The 18,411-nt window shown below is 43.5% G+C and overlaps 1 protein-coding gene across 7 annotated transcripts in view; it reads right to left on the bottom strand.

Moving 5' to 3' along the window:
* Kif13a (kinesin family member 13A) overlaps positions 1-18,411 on the bottom strand; it is a 188,371-nt gene that overhangs the window by 72,068 nt on the left and 97,892 nt on the right. For all 7 annotated transcript variants that reach the window (XM_040755927.1, XM_040755924.1, XM_040755926.1 and 4 more), the window contains 5 exons: positions 13,236-13,328; positions 11,666-11,846; positions 8,053-8,140; positions 6,495-6,629; positions 4,940-5,052 (listed from right to left, as the gene is read on the bottom strand). In XM_040755927.1, coding sequence (XP_040611861.1) covers positions 4,940-5,052; positions 6,495-6,629; positions 8,053-8,140; positions 11,666-11,846; positions 13,236-13,328 — 610 coding nt within the window. The remainder of the gene's footprint in view (positions 1-4,939; positions 5,053-6,494; positions 6,630-8,052; positions 8,141-11,665; positions 11,847-13,235; positions 13,329-18,411) is intronic.

Genomic DNA, 18,411 nt, shown 5'->3' on the forward strand with positions numbered 1-18,411 from the left:
ATGCAACAGTCATTCTGAGGTGTCAGCAAGAGGACAGGCAGTCAGGAAAAGGCTCGAACTCCTGGGCAGCAGGCTTGTGGCTCAGGCTGTCCCGTAACAAAATGAACATGAACCAGGAAAAGTATCCAAGAGGGAAAAATGAAAAGACTGTTATTAAGCTCGTAAGTTAAAAAAAAAGCTGTATGACCTAATCATACAAGTAATATATTTGACTATTTCTTGAGTGGAATCCAATTTTGGAAATGCTAATGGACTATTATCACTATCATGTTATTATTTAGTTTTGCAGAACTGGGGGCTGAACTGGGGGCCTTGCCTATGGTGAGTCTTTTTTCTCTTTGTCTTCTTAGCCAGCCTCACTAGCCCTGAACTCACTCTGTAGCCCACAAAAGCCTTGAACTTGTGTTTTCCTACCCTACTCAGCCTCCTGAGTAACCGGGGTGACGGGTCTATGCAGACACTTTACCACAAGAGAAGTGATGGAAACCAGACTGGGAATAGGCGGAAAATATGAGGGAGCCATGGCCAAGTCTGGGAGCCCTAGAAAGTGTGCCCCATGAACTGAGCCAGCTTATAGAGAAACTGAGGCATCCAGAGTCCAGAGGCAGGGAAATGGCTTCTCCATCGCACTTTCGCCGGACAGGTGGAGCTGCAGCCTGGCATTCTGATGGACAGCCTCTCACCCTGGCTCCCCAGGTAGAATGGCTACCGAGGAGCTGCATCCCCTCGTCCCTGGACAGTGCAGCCATGTGCTGCCTTGGTGCCTCCATTCCTCACACGAAAGGAGTGCCACACATTTTATAGCACTTAAGTGCTTTGGGAGAGGTGACGTCCCTGAATCTGCAGTACATTAGGCAGATACTGAAGTCCTGTGAAGCTGCTGACAGGCCTGCTTAGGAGGATTATTGATGCTGTGTAGGAAGAAGCCGGCCGAGAGGCTGAGAGCGCACTTAGGAAACATCAGCGATTTCGCTAGCTTTAGCATCTGGGCTGGTCACTGATCATGAGGCTTAGGAAGCCCTTTGTGGGACTATGAACAGTTTCATCTTATTAAACATGGTTAGCACATGCTCAGCTTCCTGCGTGCCAGCCGCTGCCCTAAGCACCTTATGAGAAACCGCTGGCTGAATCTTCACAGGAAGTATATGACTAACGGCTTCCTGAGTCATGTTTTTACAGAGGAGGAAATCGAGGGAAGGTCACATAGTTAGTCTGGATAGCCAGGAAATTGCAGGGTCTCCCCTGGAAGCCCATCTTGACCCCTTCCCATCAGCTGTCATTCACTCTGCTGGCTTCTTACTGCTCTTCACGCGTTTCTATGGCAATCTACGTACCAACATATCAGCTCCAAAGCTATTTTCGCTCTACCTCCCAAGGCCAGGGTTTACTCAGCCTGTGTTCTAATCAGCATCTAATCATCACACACTTGCTCTACAGGTCTGCAAAGTTCAAGTTTGTATCTGAGATCCTTGAGTTTGCATGTGTCTTGAACTTAGGAGTCTTTTAGAATTCTGTGCTCATTATATACACTATGAGACCCCTGGAGGGATCTTGGACAGTCTCCATAATAAAAATGAAATAACCATGATATGACAAATAAAGACGATCAGTATAGAAACAGTCTAGAGCTATAGTCTGGAGGCTGCATCATGAGAGTAGTTTTGATTTGGCCTAGCCAAGAAAATCCCTGTGCCTTCTGCTTCTGGAGTGGTGATGCTCTTTCTCACCTGACTCAGAAAGCCCCTCAAAGGTCACCATCCTGCTATCACTTGTTACCAGAAATGTTGTGGCTTAAATCCACACAAGTTTGCAATATTACAGCTCTGGAGGTCAGAAACCCAGACTGTATACCACTGGACTAAGGCCAAGGTGTTGGTGGATCTGCATTACCTGGGAAAGCTCTAGGGAGACTCCACTCTCTATTGTCTCCTACCTTCTACAGGCCACCCTCATTCACGACTCACAGTCCCTTCCTCCATCTTCAAGCAGAGCCAAAGTCATGTCTCTCGCTCTCTTGCTGTGTCTCTGGCTTACCTATCTCCCTCTTTGATTTGTAAGGACACTTTGACACAGAGGGTCCACTTGAATAATCTCTACCCCAATTACACCTGCCAAAGCCCTTTGCCTTGTAACGCACGCGCACACACACACACACACACACACACACACACACACACACACACACAGGTTTTAGACTTCACATTGTGGAGCTATGTGGCATATTGTGACTATCACGGTGTTTCACATCCTTCTGCATTCCCAGCATGCACTGCAGGGATGGCACAGAGTCCATTTATGACTCATATTTGATGAGCTTCTCACTTAGGTGACGACATTCCCAAACATCAGTTTGCAAGTCTTTAAGCTGCCTGTTGTATCAGCAGACACAAAATGACCATCTCTGTGCCCTATACAAAAGAGCTACAGAGAATACTGAACACAGAGGTCCACCTCACAAAGCGGCGGGAAGGCCTACACACTCCATTGATCAGGGACCTTGGTGTGTAAGTTAGGGAAAGGGTAGGATGTTAGGAGAACTCATAGGTCATTATACAAAAGTTGTTAGGGGATCTAGATTATGTTACCACCTGGCCCTCGGACAATCCAGTTCATTCCAGTCAGGATTTCTAAATAACGTGGTATCTAAATATAAGGGGCATCATCAGGCTCCATGCTAGAACCTAAGAATCAGACTCTTCTAGGAAAACAACACACAGTCCCTGGAGCTTTCCCATGGTCAACCTCAAGTACCACATGTAGGGCTCAGTGACCTCAGGCTAACAACCTGACTACTGTCTGCCTGGGTTTACTCATCAGCCAGACGAAGACGAAATCCATCTTGCAATGCTGGTGGTAGGTTAGGGTTGGAAAGAGGGCTCAGAGGTTAAGACACCGGCTGCTCTACTGGAGGAGCTGGGTTCAATTCCCAGCACCCACACGGTGGCTCCCAACTGCCTAGAATGTCAACTCCAGGGGACCCTTCCATACTTGCATGCGTGTACACACACACACACACACACACACACACACGCGCGCGCGCGCGCGTGCCCACGCGCGCACACACACACACACACACACACACCCTGCTCCTGTCTCTGTTTTCCCACCCTTTTCTGGGACCTCGGGAAGAAGAGCTGCAGGGCCATCCCGGCCTCCTGTGCTGCCTTGTCATGAACCACAACAAAGCCCTCCTCATCAGGGCCCCAGACAGGATGACTGGGAGGTGAACCCCCTAAAAAGGAGAGACTCCCCCACTGTGTGCAGCTGTGTTGGCCTGATAAAGGGGGTGATGCTTCACATCTTTTTTTTTTTTTTTAACTTTCTGTGCCAGTCTGATGCTAAAATGTCAGGCTGCAGGAACATGCTCCTAAATATATTTCCGCTTGTCACATTCTATTCAAGACAAGACCTCAAATTACAATTAATCATCAGAAAGAGATAACAGCTATAAACTATTTCTTTTGTAGAACTTGGAATAATAATGGCAATTATGCTAATTAGAAAAACAGTACTGATGTAATTAGTATTTATTCAGTACAAACCACACACCAGGCATTGTTCTAAATACATGATGGCATTTAATCTTCAACAAACTGAGGAAGCAGCTACTCTTGAACCTCCCCTAGTTAGATGAAGAAAATGAGGCAGAGTGGCTAAGTCATTCGCCCACGACACACACATCTGTTAAACACTGGATGTGGGATGAACCCTGGGCAGCCTGGTCCTCGAACAACTTTTGGACACAAATCCTCTTCCCTTTTAATTTGGAGAGGACTTCCTCCTGCGTGTCTTTCCATGGCACGAGTCACTGGGATCCTGCAGACTGAGTCCTTCCTTTTAGGTTCCTTTAGGTTCCTCCTTGTTTCTCTGGAAAACTCCAACCCGTATCCTACCACTATGCTTTCTCTCAGACTTTGCAAAGCAAAACACACACATACACACACACACACACACGCACACGCACACACACGCACGCACACAGACTCCAGTCCAGTGTGGTATTAGTAACCTTTAGACTCATCTACTTCACTCATACACAAACAGCATCAGCTTTACAAAGGAATTTACGGCAGGTTTTTCTGTGATACAATCTGTCCTATTAACACTGAGCTTGACGTTTACCCAAGACATTATTGCAGGCGTTCCCTGACTTGCAAAGGGGTTAGCTCCAGATAAAGCTACTCTCAGTCAGAAGCACTGAGTCAAGGTCACAGTTAACACACATGCCCTAACCCGGGCTGCAGTTTAGCAGCCCAACACAGTGTGGAGTGTTGGATGTGTCTCTCCCGGTGAGCTGCGGGTTGCCATCATGTATGCAGCCTGGAGGTACAGGATCAGACTACACGGTTTCCCAGAAAACCTGGGAAAGCCTGAGTTGAACCATTCGGGCTGGGATGTGCTTGCACATTTGGTCCCCAGATGGTGCTGTTGTGCGAACCTTTAGGAGGTGGAGCCCTGGGAATCAGGTCTTGAGGTTTATGGCAGCGTTCTGTCCTCCACCCATCCCAAGAAAGCCAGCTCCCGTGGCTGCAGCCGGGCACTCCTCCTGTCCCCATGCTTTCCACCACGATGGACTTTTAACTGTGAGCCCACATACACTGTTCCCACCCTTCAGTCACTGTAGTCATTTATAATCAGCGCGACAATAAAAGTAACTACTACTACAGCCACCCTGAGCTGGGGGCCAGCTGTTCACACGACGATACGCACAGGCATTGTACCACTTGGCAGGGGTGTGGCTGGGTTATACCGCGTGACTTTACTTCAGTGCATGCCATGCACTGGAACAATGGCAGACTGCATTTGTCTCCACTGTGCTTACTAAAGCTACAAACACTTCAGCCACTTTGCATTACAACCCCTGGTTCCTCACAATGCAACCAGCCCTCCAAACTCAAAGCAAACCAACTTGTCACCCAAGTCGCTCCAGTCACCTTACTTGTTAATGTTGCTGCCTTCTTTCAGCCGCTCGCCCGCAGCTCCTGTCTTCGACACTCTCTCGCTCCCCGCCAGGTCTACCAGGCTCACCTTACTGACTTTCTCCCCTGAGTTCTAATTGGAGGAGATAAGAGAGAAACAGCAGACATGAGGGAAAGCCACATGGGCACTGATGGTTTTATCAATACTGTGATCCACAATACCACAAAGGGCTCAGGATAGTAATCACAGCTATCTCAGTCAGCAAATCACTTTCTAGAAGGGGAAATTTAAAATCTTTTTACTGGGCATGTATGTATGGTTCACATGTATTCCACCTCGTTGGGGCAGGATCTCCCTTGTTAGGCTCAGTGGTCCAGGATATCGGGTCCACAGGCTTCTGGGGATGTTCCCATCTCTGTTCCCCCTTCTCACTTCATTATGGGAGTGCTTGGATTCCAGATGTGCACCACCATTTGACTTGACGGGAGTTACGGGGATCTAAGCTCTGGCCCCCGTGTTCATGTGGCTTGGGTTTTACCCACTAAGCCATTTCCTGAGCCCCCTAAGTCAAAACTTAAAATGGTGCAGAAAGCTAACATTCTGCTCTGCAGCTGGGGAGAAAGTTTTCCAGACATCCAGGGCAGTTGTGGTAATATCTTGCTTATACAAATAAAGCTTGTCTGAAGATCAGAAGGTGGAGCTTGCCACTAGCTAACCATAGTGGTAAGGAGGTCTGTACAGACAGACAGGAAGTGAGATAGATGGCTGGGCAGAAACAGGAAGTGAGATGGCTTGGTGGAGAAAGGATGTTAAGTGGGAAAAGACAGGAACTCGCTCTTTTCTGCTGGGAAGCTAATGAGGTAAGGGTGGCCTAGATTTGCTCCCTCTTCTCTCTGATCTCTCAGCATTTCCTTCTATATCTGACTCCAGGTTTTTGTTATTTAGACCAATTAAGAACTCCATTTACAGTTAGAAGAACTTCCAGGACAGTTGGAAGCTAGAGGTTTTATGCACCTTGGAGGAAACATGAACACATGAAGTTCCTTTGCATTTGAATCAAATTCTACCTTTTTGAGATGTGGATTTTAGATCAAATGCTACAGTTTCTTTTGTAATATCCCACAGTAGCCATGAAGTAGACTTGATTGTTTTTAGAGAAATTTTAGTAAGAAAGAATACATATTTAAAAGTTATATGGTGATATTATCATGCTGGTTAGGATGTTTACACACAAAATCAATTTTTTTTTCAAATGGAGTCCGAAGAAGTAGAGGATGGCTTTGAAATTCTGATCTTCCTGTCTATAGGTTTCATGCAGCACTGGAGAATCGAACCAAGGGCTTCATGCATGTTACGCAAGCACTCTACCAACTGAGCTATATCCCCAATCCTGAAAAATCCAATTTAAAAATACCTGCATAAAAGGAAGGCCTAACAACCTAGGTGATTTAAGTAGCCCAAATGGCAAGACTATGACAACACACAGTTCTCAGCCTCTGAATCCAGTTGTGAAATACTTCCCCTGTTTACACTCCGAGCTCCCCAACCTCGGAAGGTTGCGCCTTGTCCCTCACCCCAGACTGCAGGTCATACAGCGTCTGTGTGATGATGATGTTGAACACAGCATGGGAGCGACTGCTCTCTTCATTCATGTTGGTTGCAGCCACCGTCCGAGACTTGTTCCCCTCAGACATCAACGACTCAATGTCCTAGAGGCAAAGACCAAGAAAGAAAGCGTTATGAGCAAACATGGAGGTGCACCCGGCACCCCCGGGATGTGTTCAGGATGACCCCAGGCCTTGGCCACACCCTTCCACAGAAACAGCCAGCCTCTTCAGCACAGCACAGCTCAGGCCTCCTCCCCACACAGAGCCTTCTTTTTCCTCTGCCCTAGCTCTCTTCACGCCCTGCCAACACCCCACTTGTTCCCTCACACATCCCCAGAAGTGCAGACACTGAGCACTACACACACTCAAGAACAAGTCACCTCATTTAATTCCAACTCTCCTGTGCCTGTCACCCTGGCGTGGCTGCCTGTTCCCTGCTTATCTGCCGCCCTCTCCCGACGACTGTGGCTCTGCAGGAGCAGGGGACTTTCTCTGTTATCTTTGTATCCTCACTCCTAGTGCACACCTGGAGCCTGTGCACGCTTAGAAGACATCTGCTGAAGGAATGCTATGAAAGAAACTCTCCACGCACCGAGATGCTGATGGAGGTCATCTGAGATTCCCGTATCTGGGGAAGACAGCACTCAGGTGCAAAAGGAGTTTCCTGGCTGTTGGTAGTAAGTGACAAAATGACAGGGACCCAGCTCCATCACCACTAACTGGGAAACGGGCTTAGTCAAAGTGCTGACCGGACACCATTGAGACAGGACTGTTTATTCTCATCAGAACCTCAGAGCACTTAGAGTGATGAATGAGTCCAAATCTAACTCAAGAGATACAATGTGTTTTCATTTAAATAGCTGGACACTGACCCTCATTTTAGCTTTACTTAGTCTCAGATGATAATGTGTCTCCTACATCTCTTATATATCATAAGCAAATATAGGGGTCTGTTCATCTATTCATTCTCTCATTCATCAGCATTCTCCAGCAAAAGAACTAACAATCTGTGCTACAAGACTTGGATCCAGAGTAATGACTATAGAAATAGCAGTAGAACAGTACATCTGGGTATAAAAGTCAAGGGCTGGGAGCAACACAGATCAATCCTTGGACAAAGGAGTGATGCAGAAAAGCAGGGGGCAGCAGAGGAAAGAGCTTTAGAAGTCAAAGCAGGGTCTGCCTACAAGAAGGAATTAGTCAATCACCAAATGCCATGTAGTTTACCAGGTTTGTTCAAAGGATGTCAATGGCCATCTTGGGGAGACAGTTCAACAGAGGTAAGAAGGAAACACTCAGAAACCTGATCGCCTGACTTTCTGGCTTCACAACTCTTCACAACAAGACTGTCAGAAGTGTGATGGAATGGCATTTCTCCTGGGCTGTGCTGGTCTGTACGCCTGAGGCTGTGAATGGCATCACTATGCTATCACACATCCATACAAAAACAGGCTCAGCATCACCTATCCTGACTTCCTGCCTTTTTTTCTTTAATGGCATTAAAAGAAAAAAAGAAACCTCTTACCTCAAAGCTGGTGACAGCCAGCTGTGACAGACCGTCTACATATGGTCCCAGGACCTTATGCTCTCGGACCTTAAGAGATTGCCTACTCCTGTAGGAGAAGAATCAGAGTGAGTGAATCCTACACACTGGGAACTGCTTGAGCATTTGGAAATTCAGATTACAGTTTCCAAGGGTTTTCAGAGATTAGAAGGTATTCTAATAGCCATGGACTAACAAAGCAGCATTCCACACAAGAAACGCATTTACACTGATTTCAAACATCGATACTATTTTAAAACATCGCTCTCGTCCCAAGAAAAGTCAGGGCAGCTAAGCCTGGGCTTGGCTCCCCTGTGTTAGTAGATGGAGAAGCCCGTACATTCTTTATCAAGAACATCTTACATTCTTTTTGACAGTTTTTATTTATTTTCTTGAGAATTCCAAACAAAATATTTTGACCATTTTTTCCCCTGCCCAACTCCTCCCATATCCTCCCCACCCACCCAGCCTCATTGGGTTTTTTTTCCCCCTCTCTTAAGGTTAAATTTTTTGAGCAAATACTGAACAATAATAAAATATTTTTAACTTTAATTTACTTTTTCAAGTTTCACTGATTTATGTTGCCTGAATGCTGGAGATTTTATACAAAAAGTCAGGTAATAACACAATTGTAGCCACTGGTGTCCGATATTTGAACTGGCTCTGCAGATGACAATTTTGGGGGCTCAGTTAATGTGTGTGTGTGTATATGTATGTGTGCCTGTATGTGTGCATTTGTGTGTGTGAGTGTGTATGTGTGTGAGTGTGTGTTTGGTATGAGTGTGTCTGTGTGTGTATTTGTATATGTGGGTCTATGTGTGTGTGTATGTGAGTGTATGTATGTGTGTCTGTGTGTGTGATTGAGATGGTACAGATGGATGTCCAAGGAAAGTGAGTTCTCCCCTTTTATCACATGTGTCCCTAGGATCAACTTCACATTGCTGGGCCCAGCAGCAAGTCTCATGAGACATCTCACTGCCTCTTTAGGGTTCTTGAGAATACTGAATGATTACCTCTGATTTGGGACCCATCTGAGACATTTATCAGATCAATGAGATTTAAAACGTAGCGCTATTAGATTCTTCCTGTACTGTAGGCAACATCTCTTTCATGGCATGGGGTATTTAATCGTCTTTCAAAGATTTAATGCTTGGCGCCTCTCAGATGTGGGAAATCCCTTGTGTTTCTGAAAGTCTTGGCAAAGTTTCTAAAGCATTTTTCAGCTATTCCCTTTAATCTCACTTTTAAGTATGAGAATTCAATGTCACTAAAGCAACTCTGTTGGACTCAGAGACAACCGATCTGATCTTCGAGATAACTACTGTCATGTATACACCCCAGCAGTGTGCTCATTCTCCTTAACGGTCAAATTCTGCAATGCTCTCAATAGCAAGAAGTAAGCTAGCATGCTCTCAAGGGACCCTCAGGCTGATATCTGGAATTCCTGCATACTGTTGGTGCTCTATTTAATGAAGCAGGAGCCTCCTTATCTTGTGACTCCAGTCCTATCTGCAGATGAACCTTCTAGAAACTTCTGGACCTATGTGCCAGGAAGCCTGCTTATGAGGGCTCAGAGCAGCACAAACTGAGGAAATGTCACCATGCAAGTGATGAGAAAAGGAACAAACTGTGATCACACAGTGGATATTAAACAATAGCAAAAGCTATCACATTGTTGTCCCATATACAAAAACTAATGAGATGAATATATGCTGGTGCTGTTTACACAAAGTTAAAGCTGTACAAGATCATGGCTAAATGCTGCAGAAGAAAAGGAAAATGGTAAATATAAAATTCCTAATGGCAGGTGACTTGGGGATTGGCAGGAAAAGAAGTAAGTCTCTAGGGGGGCATATAGGAAGATTAAGAATTACCGGTCGTGTTCCATTTTCTAAGACAAGCGGTGAGTAGGCAGGGATTGATTGTACTCTCACAAACAATCTTTTGTATAAGCAGTTAGTAACTCTTTTGAGTAAACACAAACGTTTCTGTGACTGGGAACATTCTTGATGTCTATAGCATAATTGTTAAAACTCTTGCTTTCATTTGAGAGCATAGGAGTGGAAAGTGGGCAGGAATGCTACATACTACACAGTTGCTCAAACAACTGACAAGTATTTACTGATGGGGAAAGTGGTCATTAAGTTACACAGGAAATTCAGGATACTGGACTGTTATCACATGGCACAGAGCTGAAACACAGCAGGGAGACATGCTCAGGTGTTAACTAAGGTTATTTTTGAGTGCTATGATTAAATGTCAACTTCATTTCTTATAGTTCATAAGATACATATGTGCTTTCTATACTTTTTCCAACCTATTTTAAATCAATGAAAACTTTTGCTGGGGGGAAAAAAAGAAATTATGAGTTGGGCAGTGGTGGTACACACATTTAATACCAGCACTTGGGAGGTAGAGGCAGGTGGAGTTCTGTGGGTTTGAGGTCAGCCTGGTCTACAAAGCTACATAGAGAAACCATGTCTTGAAAAGCCAAAAGCCAAAATAAAAAAAAAATAATAAAAGAATCAAACTCACCTGGTTTTTAACACTTAAGTTGTTTGTTTGGTTTGGTTTGTTTAGATTTCTCAAAACAAGGTGTCTCTGTGTAGCCCTGTCTGTCCTGGAACTTACTCTGTAGACCACGCTGGCTCCAAACTCATAGATTCACTTGCTTCTGTTTCCCCAGTGCTGGGACTAAAGGGATGTGCCACCACACCCAGCATCACCTAGTTTTTGAAAGATGTAGATGCCTGGGTTTTACCAGTGTTTTCCAAATCATTTAGATTGGGGGGCGTTGAGACTCAAGTCAGTCAAGACCCTTAAAGAGCTCCCTGCTTGCTCCCAACATAACCAGAGAAGGAGCGGTGGCTGCAATCCTCCCACCAGTTAACTTCCAATTTATGAATGCAAGGACCAATGTGTCTTTAGAACACAAGTTTTTGTTGTTTCTTTGAGACAGGGTCTCACTACATAACTCTGACCTAGAAGTCACTATGCAGCCCATAATAGCTTCAAATAGGCAGTAATCCTCCTGCTTTGGCCTCTGAATGCTGGGACTAATGGCATGTACCATATCACTCACCTCTACAATTCGTATTTACTTCACTTTTTTTATTTTATGTGTACTTCCTGGAATGCATGTCTATGTACCATGTGTGCAGTACCCACAGATGCCAGAAGAGGGCAACAGATCCCTTGGGATTGGAATTATGGATGATGGTTAGCCACCTTGTGGGTGCTGGGACTGGAACCTGGGTCCTCTGGAAGAGCAGTCCACTTTCTTAACCACTGAACCATCTCTCCAGCTCCTACAACTTAGTTTTAATGAATTGTCCCTGGTGACAAAAACTAACACCAGTGGTAAAAACATTTTTTTTTACACAGTGATAGGAGTAACTTTACATGGCAGTATAGGATAAACTGCATACAACCGGCACAGTGACCAGTCTGGGGAAGCTCCTCCTTTTCAGTACACAAACTGACACCAGAGCAGTGACCAATGGCTCAGACATGTACACACCCCAGCAATTTCAATTCTACGATCACTTGACTCTAGTCTTCCTATACTCAAGCTTTATTTCAAGCACCCACTTACCCCTTGGGGTCCAAGAGGTCCCGAACCTTCTCATTATAAATTTCCATGTACGATACTTCGACTTTAAAGGTCTGGGTCTCATTCTGCTCCAGAGAGATCCTTTTAAACAGGGCACAGCAGAGCCTGGGGATAAGGCCTAGCTGCTCAGCATGACCCATCATGGAGAAGGACTTTCCAGAACCTGGAGAAGAGCAAGCGAGAGCAGGAAGGGCAGGAGGGAGAGCAAGCGGAACATTTCATTAATGCCAGGCGCCCTTACTCAAAAGCAAAAGCCATACAGAAAAAAATGGGGTAAACTTGACCTCAAACCCAGACGCCTGAACAACAGTTGCTCAGTTACTCTTTTCTCCTTCACATTGGAATCTCCGATCTATTTCTGAAAGGTTGGCACGGTCCATTATGTAGGAATGACTGTCTAGAAATGCAATCACCACACATGCATCCTTGGAGAGCAAGCCTGTCTTCTAAGCAGTATGGAAAGTGTTGTGTGTGATGAATGTGTACATGAGTGCCTGTGCGTGTGGAGAGCAGAGGTCAACTTCAGGTGTCATTCCTTTTCTGCCATCCTTGTTATTGGAGGCAAGGTCTCTCTCTGGCCCCAGAGCTTGCCAGGTACACGAGTCAGACTGGCCATCAAACTACAGGAATCTGCCTGACTCTGCCTTTGAAGCACCAAATTCTAAGTGCATGCCACCATGCCCAGTTTTACTATACGTGTTCTGGTGACCAAAGTGAAGTCCACATGCCTACACGACAAGCCTTTTACTTCTGGATAAAGTTCCACTGGGATACAACATTGCATACACAGTAAAATCCTGGCTGTCCACTAAGCAACACAAACAGTGTGTCATGGCTGGATTACCAAATGCCACATTATCTTCACTCTTTCTGGATTCTTGTAGCTATAGTCTGATGCAGTAGAAGGAAGTGTTATGAAGAATTATTATTCTTTTCCACTTTGAAAGAGCAACAGCTCAGAGTGATAACAGCTGGGTAGAATCCAGCATCATTCTTGTGCCCATGTGGAAGGCTCAGTAGTGGGGGATTCTAAAAATGTTTGTATTGATTCACCTAAAACATTTATACTGAGAAACTGGTGATTAGCGTTCCAGTTCAAATCCGGGTTAAGACTATGATTTAGGAAAACGACACTTAATGGTTTGGAACTAGCTACACTCATTAACACTGAACTTAGGCAATTGCCAGAACTGATGCATTTTCAAAAAGCAGGATACTTTTGATGGCATGATTAGTTCGGTCCAAAACATCAGGAGAATATTTCTGGGTTTCCCAAGCTGCCCCCTGCCTTTTAAATGTGAGGAAATTATATTTAAGGTGTGGATATAGCTCAGTGGAATACAACTCATGCTTAGCACACAAGAGGTCCTGGGTTCAATCCCTATTACCCCGAACATACAGACAAAAGAAACACTTATGTATTTATTGTTTTTGGTTAAGGGTTGGGGCTAAATGCAGGATTTTGCACGTTAGGAAAGCACTCATCCCCTGACCTACACCCTTCCAAGCACTTGCATTGTATCATATTATATTATATATACATACACCTTACCTGTCTGGCCATATGCAAAAATACAAGCATTGTATCCCTGAAAGGCTTTCTCTAGAATTCCTTCCCCGAGGCACTTGAAAACGACTTCCTGACCTAGAAGACAAACATTTAAGATTTATTGGTTTTATGAGCGAGTGTGGGTGCCTACACAAACCAGAAGAGCGACTCCGACTCCCTGAAGCTGGAGCTTCGGCAGATGTGAGCCACTTGATGAAGGGGCGGCAGCAGCAATGTTGACTGCTGAGTCATTTACCTAGCACCCAAGCAGATTTAAAAGTAAAGTTAAAAAGGGTGATTTGTGTTGAGTGTGTGTGTGTGTGTGTGTGTTTTAAAGAGATTTGTTTTATGTGGGTAAGTATTTAGTTTGGACATACGTATGTAAACTACATGTGCAGTGCCCTCCGGGCCAGAAGAGGGTGCTGCAGCCCCTGGAACTGAAGTTACAGACAGTGCTGAGCCACCATGTGGGTTCTGGGAACCGAACCCAGGTTTTACGCAAGAACAGCAAGTGGTCTTAACAGTTGAGTCATCTCTCCAGCCCTCTAACAGGAGTATTGGTAACAGCCTTCTCTCAGTCGTCTCCTCTCAACATTTAAAGGTATGTGCAATGTTTACTATACAGTTATATATAAGAGCTTAACAAATGCCGTCTCATGCAGATGGGGTCTTGCTATGTCGCTCAGATTGATCTCAAATGCACAAATCCCAGTGACCCTCCTAGCCCAGCCTGCTCAGGAGCTGAGACTATGGGTATGGATAACCACACCTGGCTTGCAAAATCAGTTTTGCTCCTAAACCATGGCATGTACCTTCCTCACATTGACTTACCAACAATTAAGCGAATGACATGACACTTCCTTACTCCATATTCCTGGGCTTTCTAGAACATTTGCTGTTATTGCATCTGTAGGCACTACTGGCTTGGATACTGTTTCTAGCCCTGGGTAAGAGCACGCTGATGTCCAGAGATGACAATCTTTTTATCTTTGTAATCCTAGTGTCTCATATAAAATGCTTAATAAATATTTGTTGAAAGAATAAGTCAGCTTAATCATTTTGTCGATGAGCATATTTGAAAATCTCCTCATATTAAAAAGAACAAATGCAAGCTATTACTAGTTGTACATTCTCCTTTATGGGAAGTTGGATAGGATTTTAGAACTGCCTTGCCGTATGTCAGGATTGCAGGGCAAGACTCTTCAAAGACTGTCAATAAGGGACAAAAGCAGACACTTCAACAACGAAGGTGCCAAAAAGTGAAATTCTGGCAACATCAAATATTGGTGAGTTGTAGAGAAAGACATCATTTATAAACTGCTGCAGAAAGAATCATTGCAAGTGGCTAATCTGAAGGAAAACCTGACAAGGGAAGGGACCAAGCCTCCCCTGGGCCCCACTGTGTTCATCTATCTGAGTGACACATTCCCCCACATGGCCCTGGATGCCCTGGCAGCTTTGTTTACCATGCTATAAATTGCAGTCACGTTAAACACCCATTATTAGTATGGGAGTGGATGCCTTAAAGGTACACATTGCAAGATGAAAAAGAATACATTTAAAAATTAAAAAATACTAAGCCATGTGTGTCAACAATTATAATATTAAGAAGCAATGTTAAATAGGGAAAAGCCACGTCATAGTAGCTATATATAATGTAAAGAGTTATATACATTATATTATATATATATAATGTACAGAGTTATATACATTATAAATGCATGGGACACTCACAGAGAGAAAGGAAAGGTGGGATGTTAAAGTTTGCAAAATGATCAGTAAAAAAATATTCCACATTTACATTGTTTTACTTCTCCATTTCTAACATCTACCACTTAGTGTACAGCTTACTAAAAACATGTTGGTAGAACACACCGAATTATAACAGTCTTTTCTAGACACACAGTGTGTTGTGAAGGTGCTGCTGGTATGATGGTCCATGACACACGTAACTACAAATACTGCTCTTAGGTCCTTGTCTGCTAACAGGCTCTCGGGCTCCCTTCACACACCACAGCATCTTACACTTTTTTCAAAGGACTACTACATATGGTATCCCACCTGGGGTATGAATATACAAACAGAGGGCATGAGAAAGCTAAAAGAGGGTCTGGACAAGGAGCCAGACGTAGCTTCCTAGTTCCACAGTCTCTCAGACAGGCCGGTGGTCATGGCATAACAGGCGTTGACTCTGAGATGCTGCTTGCCAGTTTGCATTAGCTGCCAGTGCCATGTGTAAGTAAAACTGCATGGCAGACAGTTTTAATGCTTGGCTCGTGTCAGAGAAAGCTACAGACACACAGAAAGCCAGGTCCAGACACAGAAAACCTCTAAAATGGTAGAATATGCTTCAAAAGGTGCTCAGTTGCTGAAGAAAGAAAATGGGTATAGACAGTCATAAAAATAGTTTAAAAATAATAAAGCCTTTAAAGAGAAAGCAAAGTAATCTGAAAACAAGCCACTTAGGGTTGGGAACTATTATACTACAGGGAGCTTGAACCTTATATTGTGCTTTGTTAACCTTGAAGTTTTGAAATGCTAAAGAACAGAAAAATGGTACATGCTGAGACACATTGGATTGTGGAAGGGCCTGATGAATCAAAACAGCCTAGATATTTTAGGGCTATCTTGACTTCAGAATGCAAGTTTGGAAAATGTATTGCAAAAGGGGAAAGTTGTGCTTTTGCTTCCACAGGATGCAAAAAGCTATCAATTCCTTCAAAGCTAATCAAGATCAGATTTGACTGGGGGGAGACCTCCTGAGGATCCTGGCTACAGATGTGAGGAAGAAGCCAGGAAAGACTACAGGACATGTGAGATAAACGCTGATCCCTCAACACGGGAACAGCTCTGAGACTGGATGAGACACGGCAAATCTTGTTGGCTACAGAGTCCTCATGACTTATTGTTACATGTCATCCTTTCATATGGCATGGATAGAGGTTCACATTATAGTTTGGTTATACAGTCCAAATGGACTCATAAAGGTGACAGATGCCTTTTACCTGCTCAAACATAGAAAAACAACAACAACAAAAAAAACTTAAAAACTTGTTTAGCTGACTTGTGCACACCACACATTCCATACTTGTGTTAATGCAGATACACGTGTTATGTTTAAAAGTTTGTGTGTTTTGAACATGAAATAAGGGACCAAACACCAATGAAGACAAGTAGCCCAGATGGTCCAGCCTCTCAGAATACCTCTATTGCAGTTTCCTCAAAATTCTGCATCCAGAAGAGCTTCAAAGCTGCCGGCTGAGATGGTTCAGCCTCACAGACCACTCCAGCCAAGACTTCAGATAAACCCTGCGCTTTCCCATTAGATCAAGACTAAAGAAAAAATAACATAGCTAGTTCTCCCAGGACTTGACCATTATCCCAATTTTCTCTGGGTACCCCAAAGATGCCATCACCCAGAGACAACAGGAAACAGTCTAGAGAACACAATGCTCCCATTTCCATTTCCAAGAGGTGGGATGGAGGCTTTGGTCATTTGGTGGGTTATGAATGTTTGTCATTGTCTAGGGGGGGTTGGTTACAAGATGTTATTGGTCATGGTTAGGGGAAAAAAACTAAACAAAGGAGGTTAGATTCAGGGATCTTTTTCTAAAAAGATTTTAAACTGGGGGGATATAGAAATGCTAGGATTAAAGGGTAGATTATTGAATCCTCTTTCAAACTATAAAACCAACTATTAATCTCAGATGGTTTACATTGGTATGGATTTTTTGCATAGTGATACAAATTTAAGATTATTTTTGTTTTAATATACTGTATATATGTTTCTACTCTTGTTTAAGGTATTATACCTATGCAGCTCATTTAACAATGTAATACAAATTTCTAGTCCTTAAAAGCTATTATTATAAACTATTTAGGATAATTAAGAAATACAGGTAGCCATGTTAAGTATGTTTTCAAGATTAAGCAGATATAATTTAGATAGAAAGATGGTCTTCAAACACTCAAACACTTCAGAGACCTACAGAATATGACATTTGAGATGTTTTAATAGCATAAGACTTTTCATGACAGTAAGACATGTCTATTCCTGCAATACTAATTTACTTAAAAAAAGGATGATGGGCATTGAAGAACCTCCATACAGAGTTAGCTTTCTTTGTGACAAAGTTAGCAGCTGGGCAAAGAAACTGTCCTTGTTTTGACTGCTGACAACAGGCTGTTCAAACTGGACAAGCAGAACACAAACAAAGATGACTGCCAATCTTTGTCAAGACAAGGTAGGATGGTCCTTCAAACTTCCTGCTTCACAGAAAAGTCTGTCAGATGTTCAAAGCCTATAGGCTAATAATGGATGCCCCAACATTACAGAGGAAACTTTGGGTGACTGTCTAGGCAGCCAGATGTCTGTTTTTTTCTATAGCTTTGGAAGTTGTTTACTATATATTTCTTGTTTACTTAGGTAATATTTTATCCTTCTTGGGTCTCTGATGGGGGTTGAAGACTAGATAGTTATACCATTTTCTTTGTTACCAAATTAAAAAATACTTACAAAAAAGATATAAAGTTTTTAAAGGTTTAGAGACACAAAAGCTCAAATTGTTTAAGAAAATGTTTTAAGGTCTAAAAAGATATTTTTAGAACAGTAATAAAAGTTATGATAGAAAGTGGTTTAGATAGGATATATAATAGAGTATTTTCTCTGAATATGCCAAATACAAATGGACTGGACATTGTGAATGTAATTCTTACCTGATAATTGTTCTAATTGTATATAGTTTTACTATGCTAGAGTTAAAACCTTTCCTTCTTATTTAGACAAAAAGGGAGAAATATCTGTGGGATATTTGTACACTGTGTGAAGACGTAGTGCTATGATTGGTGTAATAAAAAGCTGAATGACCAATAGCTAGATAGGAAAGTGTAGGTGGGACTTCCAGTCAGAGAGAGAACTCTGGGAAGAAAAGGGGGGAGTCTCCAGCCAGATGTGGAGGAAGCAGGATCAGCAGCATGGAGATGAGATAACGAGGCTTAGAGTAAAAGACATGGGCTAATTTAGGTTATAAGAACCAGTTAGGAACAAGCCTAAGCTAGGGCTGAGCGTTCATAGTTAGTAGTAAGTCTCAGTGTCAGTGTTTGCAGGCTGGCGGTCCAGATGAAAAAGTACTACTAAAGCCCTTTTCATTCTCTCACCGCTGGGTGCCTTCTGCAGCAA

Source organism: Mesocricetus auratus, unplaced genomic scaffold, assembly GCF_017639785.1.
Source record: "Mesocricetus auratus isolate SY011 unplaced genomic scaffold, BCM_Maur_2.0 Super-Scaffold_100013, whole genome shotgun sequence".
Lineage (NCBI taxonomy): Eukaryota > Metazoa > Chordata > Mammalia > Rodentia > Cricetidae > Mesocricetus > Mesocricetus auratus.